The sequence below is a fragment of the Ursus maritimus genome, unplaced genomic scaffold, assembly GCF_017311325.1.
Source record: "Ursus maritimus isolate PB19 unplaced genomic scaffold, ASM1731132v1 scaffold_2, whole genome shotgun sequence".
Classification (NCBI taxonomy): domain Eukaryota; kingdom Metazoa; phylum Chordata; class Mammalia; order Carnivora; family Ursidae; genus Ursus; species Ursus maritimus.
This window is the reverse complement of record NW_024424452.1, coordinates 3,751,331-3,764,349: the sequence shown is the minus strand read 5'-3', so window position 1 is coordinate 3,764,349 and position 13,019 is coordinate 3,751,331. Positions and strand designations below refer to the sequence as shown.

At 67.4% G+C, this 13,019-nt stretch overlaps 2 protein-coding genes and 1 long non-coding RNA gene across 5 annotated transcripts in view; 1 reads left to right on the top strand and 2 right to left on the bottom strand.

Moving 5' to 3' along the window:
- The window catches only part of RADIL (Rap associating with DIL domain), a 94,648-nt gene extending 91,887 nt beyond the window's left edge, over positions 1-2,761 (top strand). Inside the window, exons 12-14 of the mRNA XM_040634721.1 lie at positions 1,683-1,822; positions 2,023-2,162; positions 2,439-2,761. Coding sequence (XP_040490655.1) covers positions 1,683-1,822; positions 2,023-2,162; positions 2,439-2,544 — 386 coding nt within the window. The 3' untranslated portion in view covers positions 2,545-2,761. The remainder of the gene's footprint in view (positions 1-1,682; positions 1,823-2,022; positions 2,163-2,438) is intronic.
- Positions 2,638-4,979, bottom strand: LOC121103726. 3 transcript variants are annotated; one of them, XR_005835933.1, is made up of 3 exons: positions 4,668-4,979; positions 3,909-4,090; positions 2,638-3,518 (listed from the first exon to the last, which is right to left on the bottom strand). It is a non-coding gene; the product is annotated as an uncharacterized LOC121103726 (long non-coding RNA). The 3 variants fall into 3 exon arrangements; XR_005835932.1 differs by having other exon boundaries at positions 2,638-3,224; XR_005835934.1 differs by having other exon boundaries at positions 4,795-4,979.
- A 674-nt stretch (positions 4,980-5,653) lies between these two features.
- AP5Z1 (adaptor related protein complex 5 subunit zeta 1) overlaps positions 5,654-13,019 on the bottom strand; it is a 12,337-nt gene continuing 4,971 nt past the window's right edge. Inside the window, 13 exon segments of the mRNA XM_040634720.1 lie at positions 5,654-6,251; positions 6,502-6,716; positions 6,795-6,927; positions 7,439-7,536; positions 7,795-7,906; positions 8,526-8,666; positions 8,994-9,136; positions 9,745-9,923; positions 10,367-10,529; positions 10,600-10,637; positions 10,944-11,028; positions 11,031-11,086; positions 11,451-11,619. Of these exon segments, the coding sequence (XP_040490654.1) occupies positions 5,981-6,251; positions 6,502-6,716; positions 6,795-6,927; positions 7,439-7,536; positions 7,795-7,906; positions 8,526-8,666; positions 8,994-9,136; positions 9,745-9,923; positions 10,367-10,529; positions 10,600-10,637; positions 10,944-11,028; positions 11,031-11,086; positions 11,451-11,619 (1,803 nt within the window). The 3' untranslated portion in view covers positions 5,654-5,980.

Here is a 13,019-nt window from a genome sequence, read left to right as displayed (position 1 = left end):
GGGGGGGGGGGGGCACAGCTGTGGCTGGAGGCTCCGGTCAGCAGCTCGGGCTTCGTGCTGGGTGGTCACTAGATGCAGAAGGGTCGAGCACTGGCTTGGGCAGGTCGCCTTTGCCGGGATGCCCCCCGGCGGTGTCCCCAGTCCCGACGGTGTGTGTGGGGGGTGGCTGGCACGCCTGGGGAGGGGCAGAAGTCTGGTCTTGGCCGGCCGGTCACGCCGTCCCCCCTCCCGCAGAGGAGGTCCTGGAGTCGTACGAAAACCCCCCGCCCATCGTGTTGCCGAGCGAGGGCTTCCAGGTGGACTTGGAGGCGGACTGCCTGGATGACAGCATCTACCAGCACCTTCTCTACATCCGCCACTTCCTGTGGAGCCTGCGCAAGCCCACCCCCGTCGGTGGGCCTGCCCGGCCGGAGTGCGAGGTACCAGGCCCGGCTGTCAGGGCACGGACTCCGGTAACGGGGTGGTCAGGGCAGCAGCCCCAGGCCTGGCTGCCGCCCCTGGGGGTTCCCGGAGCCCCTCCGGTTCTCCCACTACGCGGGCCGCTGAGCACCTGAGCACTTTCTCCCTCCCCCCAGGGCCCGCACCTCACCACCCCGGAAGGGCACCCTGAGAGCCCGAGCTGCCCCCCGGTTTCCAGGGGAGCCCGTGAGGCTGGCCAGGCACGCGCTCTGCCTTCCGCTGGGGCTCCCCGGGCACAGGGCCCTCCAGGAAGGCAGAGCCGTGGGGGCCCCCAGGCCGGCCCCCCTCATGTAGACTCCTCGTGCCTGCTCACGCCTCCCAGCACCCCACTTGGTGTCGAGCCCGCTGTCCCCGACTGGCCCGAGGCTGGCGGCAGCTGTGGGAGGAGGAATGCAACTGCAGCAGGTGAGACATGTCCCTGGGCTCATGCCTGCACCCCAGCCCTGCTGCCACCTGCAGGACCCTTTGGGGTCACGCGCCCCTACCCCCCCCCCACCGCGAGGTCCTAGTGGCCTGTTTGGCCTGGGCTTGCACTGCCTACCCGAAGGCCCCCAGCCCGGGATGCCGGAGAGCAGCTGGGCCACGCGCAGCCACCGTGGGACTAAGTCACTCTGCCCAGGGTAGAGGAAGGGGGGGATGGCTGGGTGATGGCACAGAGAAAGAAGGCGTGAGGCAGGGCGACGGAGAGGCCGGAGGGACAGAGCAGCCCTGGCCGTGCTCCTGAAGACTTCGGAGGGGGTCCTAAGGGCAGGGGTCACGCGGGCAGAGCTGGGCCTGAGACAGGACACCTGCTTCATTGTGCTGGGTCTGCGGCCACAGCTCTGAGTTCTTGGAGACAGAAGGCCCAGGACCCTCAGCGTGGTCCCAGCTCAAGAAGGGGGCAGCCCCCTGGGAGCCCTGGTGCTGGGCCGGGGGGCTGGGTCAGAGGGGGGGGGCGGTGGACAGATGTGGAGTCACTACTCAAAGGTGCAGAGAGAGGGGCAGGGGCTCAGGAGAGCGCGGTGGAGGGGGAGGGAGCCTGAGCAGAGCCCCTTGCTCAGCCCTGGAAATGGCCAGCCTGCCCAGGCTCCGTTCTATAGAACTCCAGCCACGACAGGGAGAGGTGCCCCTTCCAGGCACGCGGGGGTGTGGCCCAGAGGGGGTCTGTGAGCACCCTTCCCGGGCTGGGGCAGGCTGCCGCAGCAGTGTAGACAGGGGCCCCTTTTCTTGCCCCCCCCCCCCAGGAGAGGGTGTGGGTCCCGAGGACGAGCCCCCTGAGGCCCCGTCCAGCCGCAGCTCCAGCACAGACGACTTCTGCTACGTCTTTGTGGTGGAGCTGGAGCGGGGCCCCTCCGGTCTGGGGATGGGCCTGATCGACGGGATGGTGAGTGACCCCCGCCCCGGGCTCTGCCCGTTCCATGACCCCCCAACACTGGCCCACAGCACGTGTGCTCATCACGAGAGGAAGGGGGGGCAGCTCCCAAGAATCTGAGAGGAGGGAAGGGCCTGTCTGGGCCCGGGGGGGCCGTGCTGGTGTCCAGCGCTGCCCGTGCAGACCCGCTGAGGCCGCCGCTTCTCCCCCAGCACACGCCGCTGGGTGCCCCCGGGCTCTACATCCAGACCCTGCTCCCGGGCAGTCCCGCGGCGTCGGACGGCCGGCTGTCCCTGGGCGACCGCATCCTAGAGGTGAACGGAAGCAGCCTGATGGGCGTCAGCTACCTGAGGTGAGGTACCCCTGCCCCGGTGCCGCCGCCAGGGGAGCCCCGGCCCGCGAGCAGGTCCGCTCATGGTCCTGCTCCTTCGACCTCTGACGACACAGCAGCCCCGCCAGGGGCCCCCCAGGGAGGGGGAGCACTGTGTGTCACGGCGGGGTGACGGGGTGGGCCCCCAGCCCAGGCACCCCCAGAAGCCCCGCCCGTCTCACCTGCCCTGCGGCTGGGCCTGTGGTGCATCCCCACCACGCAAGCTCGGCACCAGCATCCTCCTCCCCCCGGTTTCAGAGCCGTGGACCTGATCCGACACGGGGGGAAGAAGATGCGGTTTCTGGTGGCCAAGTCTGACGTGGACACGGCCAGGAAGATCCGCTTCCGCACGCCGCCTCCCTAGGGTGCCAGCCCCCTGCTCCCCGCCCTGAGGCTCAGCCGGGTCCGCCACCTCTTGCTGGGCCGTTCCCGCGCTCCCTGCCGTGGACGATGTACATCTTAGTGTATATTTTATTTATATGACAGACAACACTGAGCTGTGATGTTTGTTACAGAGCTTTTACGTTAAAAGACTTTAACGGAAACGTATAGATTCAATAAACTTATCTTTCGTATTCTGACGGGGTGTCGGTGTGTGGAGCTGGGGAGGGCGCGGTGCTCGACTCCCGGAGGGGAGACCCCCTGGGAGGACACAGGATCCCTGTGCTGCCCCCCACCCTGTCCTGAAGCCCGGAGCTCCTGTGCTCAGCATGTTCAAAGAAAGGTCTAGAACCGGCCTCCTCCCCCCATGCTTTCCCCTCCACTCACGGCAGCCGCGGCTTGGCCCTAATACCAGGCTGTTAATCTGCGGCAGGGCCAGCGGCCACCAGGTCACTGTCCCTTCACCCCAGCAGGAGACTCACCTCCTCCTCCACCAGGCAGCTGTGAGCAGAGCCGAGCCCGGGGCAGGGCCGTGTTGGGGGTCGTGGTGACAGCGGAGCTCGGACACCCGCGCGGGGGTGGTGGGGGTGTCTCCAGCAGGGTCAGCGGCGCAGGCCTACAGCTGGCTCCTGGGTCGTCCTCACAGCGCCTGGAGCTCACTCTCTGACAGGAACAGACACCCGGGGGAGGAGGGGTCCCGGTGAGTCAGCTGCCGTCGCGCCGCGCCCCTCACATGGAGAGGGGTCTCAGGGAGGGAGCCCCGCCCCCGGAGTGGTGTCCCGCTCGGGCCCAAGCGCCGGGCTTCGCGCGGCTCCACACCGCCCTCTGGTGAGCGCGGACGAGAACTGCGCCCGCCGCTGCTCCACGGACACCGGACCCGCCTGCTTTGAAGCGCCTCCCGCTCCTGAGTTCCCAAAAGGCTGGATGACGTGTGTTTTGTAAACATTCATTTTAAACCTGATTGGACCCAAAAGGAAAATGTTTAGAGCCCCAAACTGAAATCAGGGTGCAAGTTCAGAGAGGCCAACAGCAAGCCTGCCCCGTTACTGGTCTCGGTTGTTCCCCGCTCTGCGCGGTGAAGGAGATACAGCTGTGCCGCCGAACGGGGGACCCCACGTAGCTAAGTTCCCGAGGGGCTGGGGCCCTGAGAGAGGTGACACCCGCACAGAGCTCACAGCAGGCGCCTTACAGGCAGTAACTCATTTACTGCTAGAAGCTCCTGCCCCCCCCCCCCATTTTCCAGACAAGGAAACACGTGCAGGGAGACTTATTTTCTGTACCAGCCGCTGCCACAATAATGCTCGGAAAAAACAAGGCGGCTCAGCGTCCGACATCAACCTCACTTACCCTCACGCAGCGCAGCTAGAGGTCGTCCGAGCTGCAGCTGCGGTCGTCCGAGCTGCAGCTGCGGTCCTCCGGACCTCAGACAACACGCTGGCCAGGAATGTTCTCTTCGCCACGGCAACCGTGCAACAGGCCGAGCCCAGCTCCCCAGCAGATTTCAAGCTCCTCTCACTTCGGCCCACAGCCTGTTGGCCAAAGCACACGGGACAGGAAGCCCGCAGTCAGCGGGTGGTAAGCACGCTCCCCACCACCAGGCCATAGCAGGAGTGTGGACTGCAGACCCAGGGAGTGAAAAATGGACACCGATAACTCAGCCCCTTGGGAGCACCCCGGGTTTGAGCTCGGGTAGTTTCTGTCTAGACTCTCAGTAACAGTTTACCCTGGAAAGAAAAAGTAAAAGGAACATCTCTGGATTGGCCTTGGCGGCGTGGGAAGCAGGGAAAATGTGTCTCCTCAAAAGCCCTTCTCACCACCTGGTTCTTACGCAGGTTTGGGACCCAAACTTAGAGCAGGTGGAGGATCTGAAAATACCCCAAGCTGAGCACTGACTGAAAACAGCCCCCCAAGCATCTTGCAAAACTAACACACTTTTCTCCAGACGAACATTTACATCCTCAACCCTAGCCTTCCCTAAGTCGGGCCCCGGGGCCACGCGGGGTTAGCTAGGGCTCAGTACGCGCCCCTGGCCTGCTGTCCCGGCGCCACGCGGGGGCGGGGGGTGGGTGGGGTCGGCGGGGGGCGGGGAAGGCTCAGTACGCGCACCTGGCCTGCTGTCCCGGGGCCACGCGGGGTCCGCGTGGGGCGGGCGGCATCGGGGAGCGGCAGGGCTGGGTCGGCCCCGTCCTGGGGGGACCAGGGTGTCCCCGGGCGGGCCCCGCCCGACGCCCACCTCTCTGCTCCACGGGCACGTCACGTGCGGTCTCTCGGAAGTCCTCCTGAGGCCGGGACGGCCGGCGGAGCCGAGACGTGCACTCCCTGCCGGCCGGCGCCCGGTCCGGTCCTCGCACCGCGTCCACCCGCCTACTCCGCGGCCGCAGTTCCTTCGGACGACCAAGCGCCCCGGCGTCCGGGGGCGGATCCGGGGTCTGGGGGCGGAGCGAGGGCTGGGCGAGAGGGGGCAGGCCGGGCAGAGGCTCGCGGGGCAGCAGCGCCACCTGGTGGCCCGGCGCCTGTGCGCGCCCCGCGGAGCTGGAGCGCAGCCTTGGGAGCTGGTGTCCAGAGCGGGTGGCTGGCCTCAGTGGAACAGGGGCAGGAGGCGCTGGGGTGGGTGGGGCGGACGACGACGTTTCTTCCGCTACCACACCCAGCGTGTCTCCCCCACTCGGCATAATACCGGAGCGATCCGGGATTTGCTCGGAGGCTCCCGTGGCAGGTGTTAGGGTCCCTGCTGGGTTGTCTCTCCCTCCCTCTGGATGGCAGGGGCCTGCAGGCCGGAGGAGCCCCAGCGCCCTGGCCTCCGCGTCTTCATCCAGTAGCATCAGAAGGCGGGCTAAGAAAGGACACTGAGCAAAGTCTCTTCCTGGTGGCAGCTGCACTGGTGGGAGGGGCACGGGGCTCCCTTTCTGATCGCCCACATTCGTGCTGTTATTTCTGTAACATCCGGGATGCTGGGGGGACTCAGTGGGAAGGAACGGCCCCAGGTGTCTGGCCCAGCTGGGCGGGGGCCCCACCTGCCCAGGGCCAGCTCCCCCCACCCCCAGCAGCGCTCCCCATTCCTGGCCTCTCCCCTGCCTCGTGCACACAGGGACTTTCTGAAAGACATTTATTGTTGCTGCATCTCTCCGCCCCCGAACAAGGAGCAGCCAGAAACAGACCAAGCGGCCCCCATCCAGCCCCCGACGGGGCGAGAGCTCCGAATCAGACCTGTTCCACCACACAGCTCAGCACACGAGAGACACGAACACCCAAAGGCTGAGGACGGGACAGCCCTGACCAGCACGGAGGGACCCAGACGCACCCAGGCTTGGACTCACGCCCCTCCTGACTTCCCCTTTGGTCACAGCAGCCGCGGCTTGGCCCTAACGCCAAGCTCTTAATCTGCAGCCGGGCCGGCGTCCCCCCAGGTCACCATCCCTTCACCCTGGCAAGAGGCCCGCCTCCTTCTCCACCAGGCGGCTGACCGTGCGCAAGGCCAGGGGCAGGGCCGTGTTGGTGTCGCGGTGATAGCGGGGCTCGGCCACCTCTGCGCTGGGCGTGAGCACAAACTGGGCCACGCTGGGCATCTTCAGCAGCGTCAGCAGCTCGGTGGCCCGCGTGCGGACGGCTCCCGCGTCCTCCTCATGGTACGCGGAGCTCGGCGACGTGCTCTGGGCCAGGGTCCTCATCTTTGACAGGAACAGAGACACCCTGAGGATGAGGGGGTCCCGGTCAGTCAGCGGCAGGTGCATGCCTCACGTGAAACCTGAGGCCTCGTGGAGGAGCTGAGACACCCGAGGCCTCCGGGTTGTAGGCATGAGCTTGTAGAGGCGAGGCTGCAGGGATGACGCCCACGCCACGGGTGTCCGACCGGACCCTCGTGCTGTGGGCCGCATGCAGACCTCGGGGACCAGGAAGATGTCTAGAGCCAGCTCCCTTCCCCTTCTGCCCCATCCTGTACCTGGGAATCAGGTCTTGGCTCCGGGAGGCCAGCTTGGTCAGTGTGGTCATAAGCACGGCGATGACCTGCGGGGGGCACTTGGGAAGGGCGGCAGACGGGCGGGACTGGGTGACCTCGAACAGCAGGGCCTCCAGGGCCTCGAGGAACCTGTTGGTCTGCCCCACGGTGCACCGCCGGTCCCAGGACGCGGAGAGGTACTCGCCGACGGCCCAGGCCTGGGTGGGGACAGAGCCTCAGCCCTCCGCAGGCACCCCGGTGCGAGAATGGGGCGGTGGCACAGCGGCCGGCCTTACCACGGAGGCGAGCATAGCCCCTCTGCTGTGGACGCTGCTCGCGCTGCCCATGAACTCCAGCAGCTCTCTCGCCAGTTCGACCACCAGGGACGGGTGTAGCGCGCACAGGGCCAGGAACTGCGAGCTCAGCACCCTGCACGGGGAAGTCACTGCTGGGCCGCAGCCGCCCCCGGGGCCCCAGACCGTGGTCCCCCTTCCACAACCAGAGCCAGGAGGTGAAGGGGGAAGCCTCTGAACCCTGGGTTGAGGTGCAGACGGTTCCCGCCCCTAAAGGAACCCAGGGTCCACTGGAGAGGAGGGGGGGCTGCCGAGTGGCGTGGGCACAGGGCCATGTGGCTCAGGCCTTCGAAAAGGGGGACAGATGGTCTGGAAGGATCCTAGAAGAGGGGCTGGGGCCGCCACAGGAGAGGACAGACCTGGGAGAGGAGGAACGGACGTGGGGGCGTTCCGGACCGGAGAGGGGAGTGCGTGCAGCAGCAGGGCTGGGGGGAGGGGGCGGGGAGGGGATGCTGGGGCGCAGGGTTTGCGCTGAGGAAGGCAGCTGGAAGGGGGCGCAGCGTGGGGGAGGTGGGGACTCAGAGCTGAGGCAGGCTGAGTGGGGGGCAGTGAAACCAGGCAGGGGCGGGGCCGGCGGGAGGGCCCACCTGTGCACACGGGCCTCGTACTCGGCCACCTGGTAAAGGGAGTCACTTCTCTCCAGGAGCAGCAGCGCCAGCTGGTTAGTCAGGGCCCCGTCGGCAACCTGGGGGTCAGGAGGGAGACACAGACTTAGCCCGCACTCTGACTCCACCCTCCCCTGCACTCTGCTCTGGACCCGGCTGTGTCTGCCAGCCCAGGCCGCTCTCGGGGACGGATGGGCCGCTGCTGGGGGCGGCCGTGTGCCACCCCTCCCGGTGCCTCTCGCCAATCCACAGCGGGATCTGCGCTCAAGGACGGTGGCTCTGCCAAGGCCCAGGGCCGGCCCCCCCGCGGGAACAGAAGAGCTCAGAAGCGGGCTGACCTGGGTCACCGCAGAGAAGAACGCCTGGAGCAGGGTGGGCACGGCCTCGGCGCACTGGACCACCCGGGCGCAGCTGGCCATGGGCCGCAGCAGCTGGTGGAGGGGCGCCAACCTGGAGGACACGACACACGTCCCACTGAGTACCCGCCCACCCACTCCCCCGGGGCCCACAGACACGCTCTCCACACGCGAACGCTTGGCTGGTGCCTGAGGGGATAGGGGACAGGGTCACAGGGCCGTGGCCTGGACCAAGTTCTGAAACAGCCTGCGCTGCCCTCTTCCGAGGGGGCACCCTGTCACCGCGCATGCCACCCCCTGCTGACAGCTTCGCTCCCATGTCAGCACGCCCTGTTCCAGTCCTGGCCCTCCGGCTCCCGGGGAGTGCTACGCCTCAGTTTCTCCATCTGTACAACGGAGTCACCACAGCGCCTACCTGGCACGGTCGTGCGGACCGGATCGGGGCGCTGGTAAGAGCTGAGCGGGAGGCCCGTGCCCAGCGAGGACCCGCGGCGAGGCCGGTGTCTGCCAAGGGCAGGGGGCGGGGGCGCGACCGCAGAGGCCTCTTCAGGTCAGAAGGCGCAAGGCCCAGGGGCAGACGTCCCCAGACACGTCCCACCCACCCTGGGACCAGGCTGGGACCACGCGTAGGTGTTCTCCTGCCCAGGGCTGTGGGGCCGGGGACGCCCAGCAGCAGGCCCACGCCAGCAGCTCCCGGCCCGAGCGGCCCCTACCTCTCCACGGTGCCACTGGCCTGGGCCCGCAACAGGTGCTGGAGGAGAGCCTGGAACTGGGGGTCCCGGGAGGCCTCCAGGCAGCTGGGGTTCTTGAGCGAGGTGTCCCACAGCGGCCTGTCAGACGCAGCCGGTGACAGCCTGTGAGCGAGCAGATGCCCGAGGCCGGGCTCAGACGTGGGCTCTGGGCACAGGCCACGGGAGGCCCAGCTCGGCCCCAGGCCTTGTGGAGAGACAGAGCAGACGTCACCCCGTGCCAGCGATGAGCCTCAGAGGGACCGGAAGGGGCCTGGTGCCCAGCACGTGCACAGTGAGGCCCTCCCGCCCTGAGACAGGCAGAGGCTCCGAGGCTCAGGGCTGGAGAGAGGCGCTCTCATCGGGGCAGCTCATGGAACAGCAGGGGACGGGGAAGGACCGGGTCGGCAACGAGGAGGGGACCCAGCGCCAGGTGTCACCCCTCGGGCTCACCTGAGCTGCAGATCCAAGGCCGCGGTCAGACACGGCAGGTCCAGCAGCGCGTGGAGCATCTCCATGGCCGTGCCAGCGTCCACCAGCCACGGCAGCAGCGCCACGAACTCCGAGGTGAGGGGCGGGCTGTTCCAGGCCAGGAGCTGCAGGGACAAGCGTGGCGGCTCAGTGGGAACCGGGAGGGCCCATGTAGGGTGCACGGCCCAGCGGCAGGGCCATCGGCTTGAAGCCCACAGGTCACCGCAGGGGAGAGCACCTCGGGCCCGGATGGGCAGGGTGCCAGTCCCCCAACTTTCCCTGGGCCACCTCGATTTGTTTTCCGTCGCTATTCTGCTGCTGCGTTCACCTTCGTACCAGCGACGAAAGCAACCGCTTTCCACCTGTCATCGTTTTTCCTCAAACGCAAGCACTGAGGCTCCAGGTGAATTCGTAAAGACCACGTGGTGACCACGGCCACTCAGAAAAGACACGTCAAAGGGCTGAGCACAGCAGGCGAGGCTCCCACACGAGAGGAACAATCGGGACAGATTCGAGAATGCAGCACAGTCCGGCCTCGCTACTCCTGAAGGGGCTCAGCACAGGGCTCTCCCGGCGGGGACGCTGTTCCTACGTGACGCATGGAACCCTGGGGCCGTCCCTGGCCCTCTGCCAGCAGCACCCCAGGCCGCCTCCCCGGAGGGAGGACGAGCGGGGGGCCCTGAACTCCCCCCCGGCGCTGCCCCCGCTCTGGCCCCAGGACGCCCGAGCGTGCCTTGAAGAGGTTGGGGAAGCTCCGCTTGAGAATGTCAAGGTTCCCGCCGAACAGTGGAAGGCTGTCCCTGCAGAAGCGGACGAACTCGAAGGCCAGCGTGGGGCTGTGGAAGAGCTCGCAGGGGACCCTGGAGAACAGGTGCTGCAGGATGGCTTCCGAGTCCACGGCGGCCGCCTCCCCTGAAACGCACGGCCTCGTCAGGGCCCGGGCCCCGGCATGAGGGTCCCCGCCTCGGCACGAGGACGCCCCTGCTGCTGGGTGGGGGCCTCAGAGTCGCGGACACCAGGGGCCCCGACGTGTCTGTGCTGCGCGGGGAACCCTGGCCGAGCTCCATCCAGCTGTGTCCCCAAGAGTCTCCGGCTACAGCCCAATCCCTCTGAGTCACACGATGTGGAATGTTCTCGGGAAGGTACTGTGACCTCTCATGAAACTCCCATGACCTCTCATGGCGAAGAGAGTTCGAAGGTCAGCCTGAGGCTGCTCACCTTCACCGCAGCCCGTGAACCCGCCCACAAGCCCTCCTCCCGGGTGCGAACGCTCCCTCAAAGCAACACGGTTCCACAGACGAGAGGGGCCGTGCTTCCCCACGACCCAGACGAGTCTCCGGGCCCACGAGGCTCACCGTGGCTCAGGAAGAACCGCGCGATGGGAAGCAGCACGCGCGCCCGGGCCGCGTCCCCACACAGCCGCGCGTGCAGGGCCTTCAGGCAGGACAGCGTGCGGTACAGGAAGGAGGGGTCCTGCCGGCAGAGCACGTCCAGCACCAGCACGGCCTCCACCAGGCACTGCAGAGACGCGGAGGCCCAGCTCGCGGGGAGCCGTGCAGGGGGCCCGCCCGCCCCGCCGGGCACTTACGGCTTTCTGCAGGTCCGCGTCCCCCTTCCTCAGGGCTCCTGGGGAAGGAAGAAGGGCACCCGATCTCCGGTCAGCATCAAAACAGTGACTGAAAGGCACCCTGTTCTGGAAGCTCGAGGAGAGAGCGGAAAGCAAGCTGGGAGCGGAGGGATGGGCAGCGCCCCCCACCCACGCAGACACCTGGTGGGCTGGGGACAGGTTCTGCCCCCTGCCCAGCAACCTGGGGTTTAGGCCTGGGAACACAAAGCCCCCCCCGCCCCGGACAAAGAGGCTGTCCAGGCTCCAGGCCCCCACGAGCAGCGCGAGACGCCCCCTCGGGGAGGAGGCATGACAGCAGGACTCACGCCGCGTGCTCTGCTCCACGAGGCGCTGACAGTACTCGAAGGCCTTCTCCCTCAGCCGCTCCTGGGGGGGCAGTAGGTGGCTGGNNNGGTGGAGGTGGCCGACAGCACGGACAGGGTGGAGCCCTCCAGCTCCGACTTGTCGTCTGGAAGAGAGAACGAGGTGCTCGAGGGCCATGCAGGCTGGCCCGTCCAGGGGCGCGAAGTCCCTGCCGGGGCCACCTCCACCCTCACCGGACACCCCGTGGAGTGGAGGCGTCTCCCCCTGGAAGTCGAGCCTGTCTGCACTGCTGGTTGGTCTGCACCGGACAAAGGGTTTGGTGAAGCTGTGTGAACACCCTTGCTGACGTCTGCCCACAGTGATCGCTCTGGCTTCTCCCGCACGACAGGGACAAGTCTGCCGGTGCTGAAGAGGCTCGGCCAGGGCTGCCAGCATCACCCAGGCACCACACCTGGTCCCGCCCACCTCCTGCCTGTGGACCCCGTGTGTCCCCCCCGACCGTGTCCCACCTGCGTCCGGGGCGCTGGGACCCTGGGGACTGCTGTGCAGCAGCCAGGCCCGCAGCATGGAGAAGGCCTGCACGTTCAGCCACTGGTCCTCCGTGAAGTGCTGGCCCGTGGACAGCACCGTGAAGAAATCTGTGGCCACCGCTCCATCCACCTCGGTGACAGGGCCTGGCTGTGGGAGGCATGGAAGGGCGGGCTGTGGGGACCCAGGCTGGGGAGGTGCTGGGGTCCAAGGAACCGGGGAGGGGGAAGGGGCTGCTGTGTGCGAGTGGGAGCCCTGACCTCATGCTCTCGAGGACGGGGGCAGCCCCAGTAAGACACCTAAATGCCGGCACCTGAGTGGACACGGTCGTCCGTCAGTGGGTTTGGCGCACAGCATCAGGGACTGGAGGGCTGTGACCCCTGGGGACCCAAAGCCCCCCGCCCCCCCAGCCGAATGGAGACACAAAAGAGGGATCATTCTGGAATCAGGGCAGGTGGAAGGACAGGAGGAGTTGATGGGACCCTGGGGGCACGGATGGCCAAGGTGGTGCATGGAAGCCCAGGGACAGGGAGGTTCTGCGTCTCCAGGCTCACCTGCCGGGCTCTGGGTGTGGAGAAGAAGCCTCCGGAAGTGTGTGCGACCCCTTGATGGACGCTGGCATAGCGAAGCCAGTCCACCAGCCTCTTGCTGAGCAGGTTGGTCTGGTCTGCAGGTGGGGGGAGGGAGGGGACAACAGGTGGGAAGTCATCAATCCCACAGACTCAGGCTACAGGGGCACTGGGAGATCTTTCTAGAAAACGAGCTCTAGACAGGGAGCTGGGCCCTCAGACCTCCCCCCACCACCTCTCTGCCGTCCCTCCCGCGAGGGTGCTCCACTTGCTCTGCGCCTGCACGGGCCTCTCAGGAAGGGCGACTACCTTCATGGAGGGTGTGTGGGGCCAGGCGGGTGACCTTGGACACGACCGGGAGCAGGTGCCTCAGACTGGGCCCCTCGGGCTGCCGGCTCTCGAGGACTCTGAAGGCGCACTGGCCCACGCTTCGGACCTCCTCCTTTCTGTCACCCTTCACAAGGAACACGGGGTGGGGGTGGTGCGACAAGTCCTCTGGTCTGAGAACACCCGGGAAGGGGCTGCCGCTCTACGAGCAGCGCTGTTTCCATAACGCGGCCTCTACCGTGCCCAGAACTCGCCCTCCCGCAGCCCTGCCACTGCCCCGGGGACAAGGGGGGAGACAGCAGGAGGGGGCGGGAGGCTGGTCCTTCCCGAGGCACCGGGGGCAGGGCGTGCTGCGGACAGCCCAGAGCCAGCAGGGGCAGGGCGGGCACGTTACCTGCGCCAAGAGCACCGAGGCCACCAGGCTCAGCTGCTGGCTGCTCTGGACATGGTCACAGGACAGGCTCAGGCCATCGGAGGGCGACCTCTCTCTCAGGATGGCGGCGCAGAGAAGCTGGAGCTGCTCGGGGCACTTGGGCGAGCAGAGCGTGGTCTGCAGCAGGTCCGTGCACGTCTTCTCCAGCCTGGGAGGGCAAGGCCACGTGGCGGGCAGCGCGTCACCAGAGCACAGCCCCCCCCCCCCCCCCCCCCCCCCCC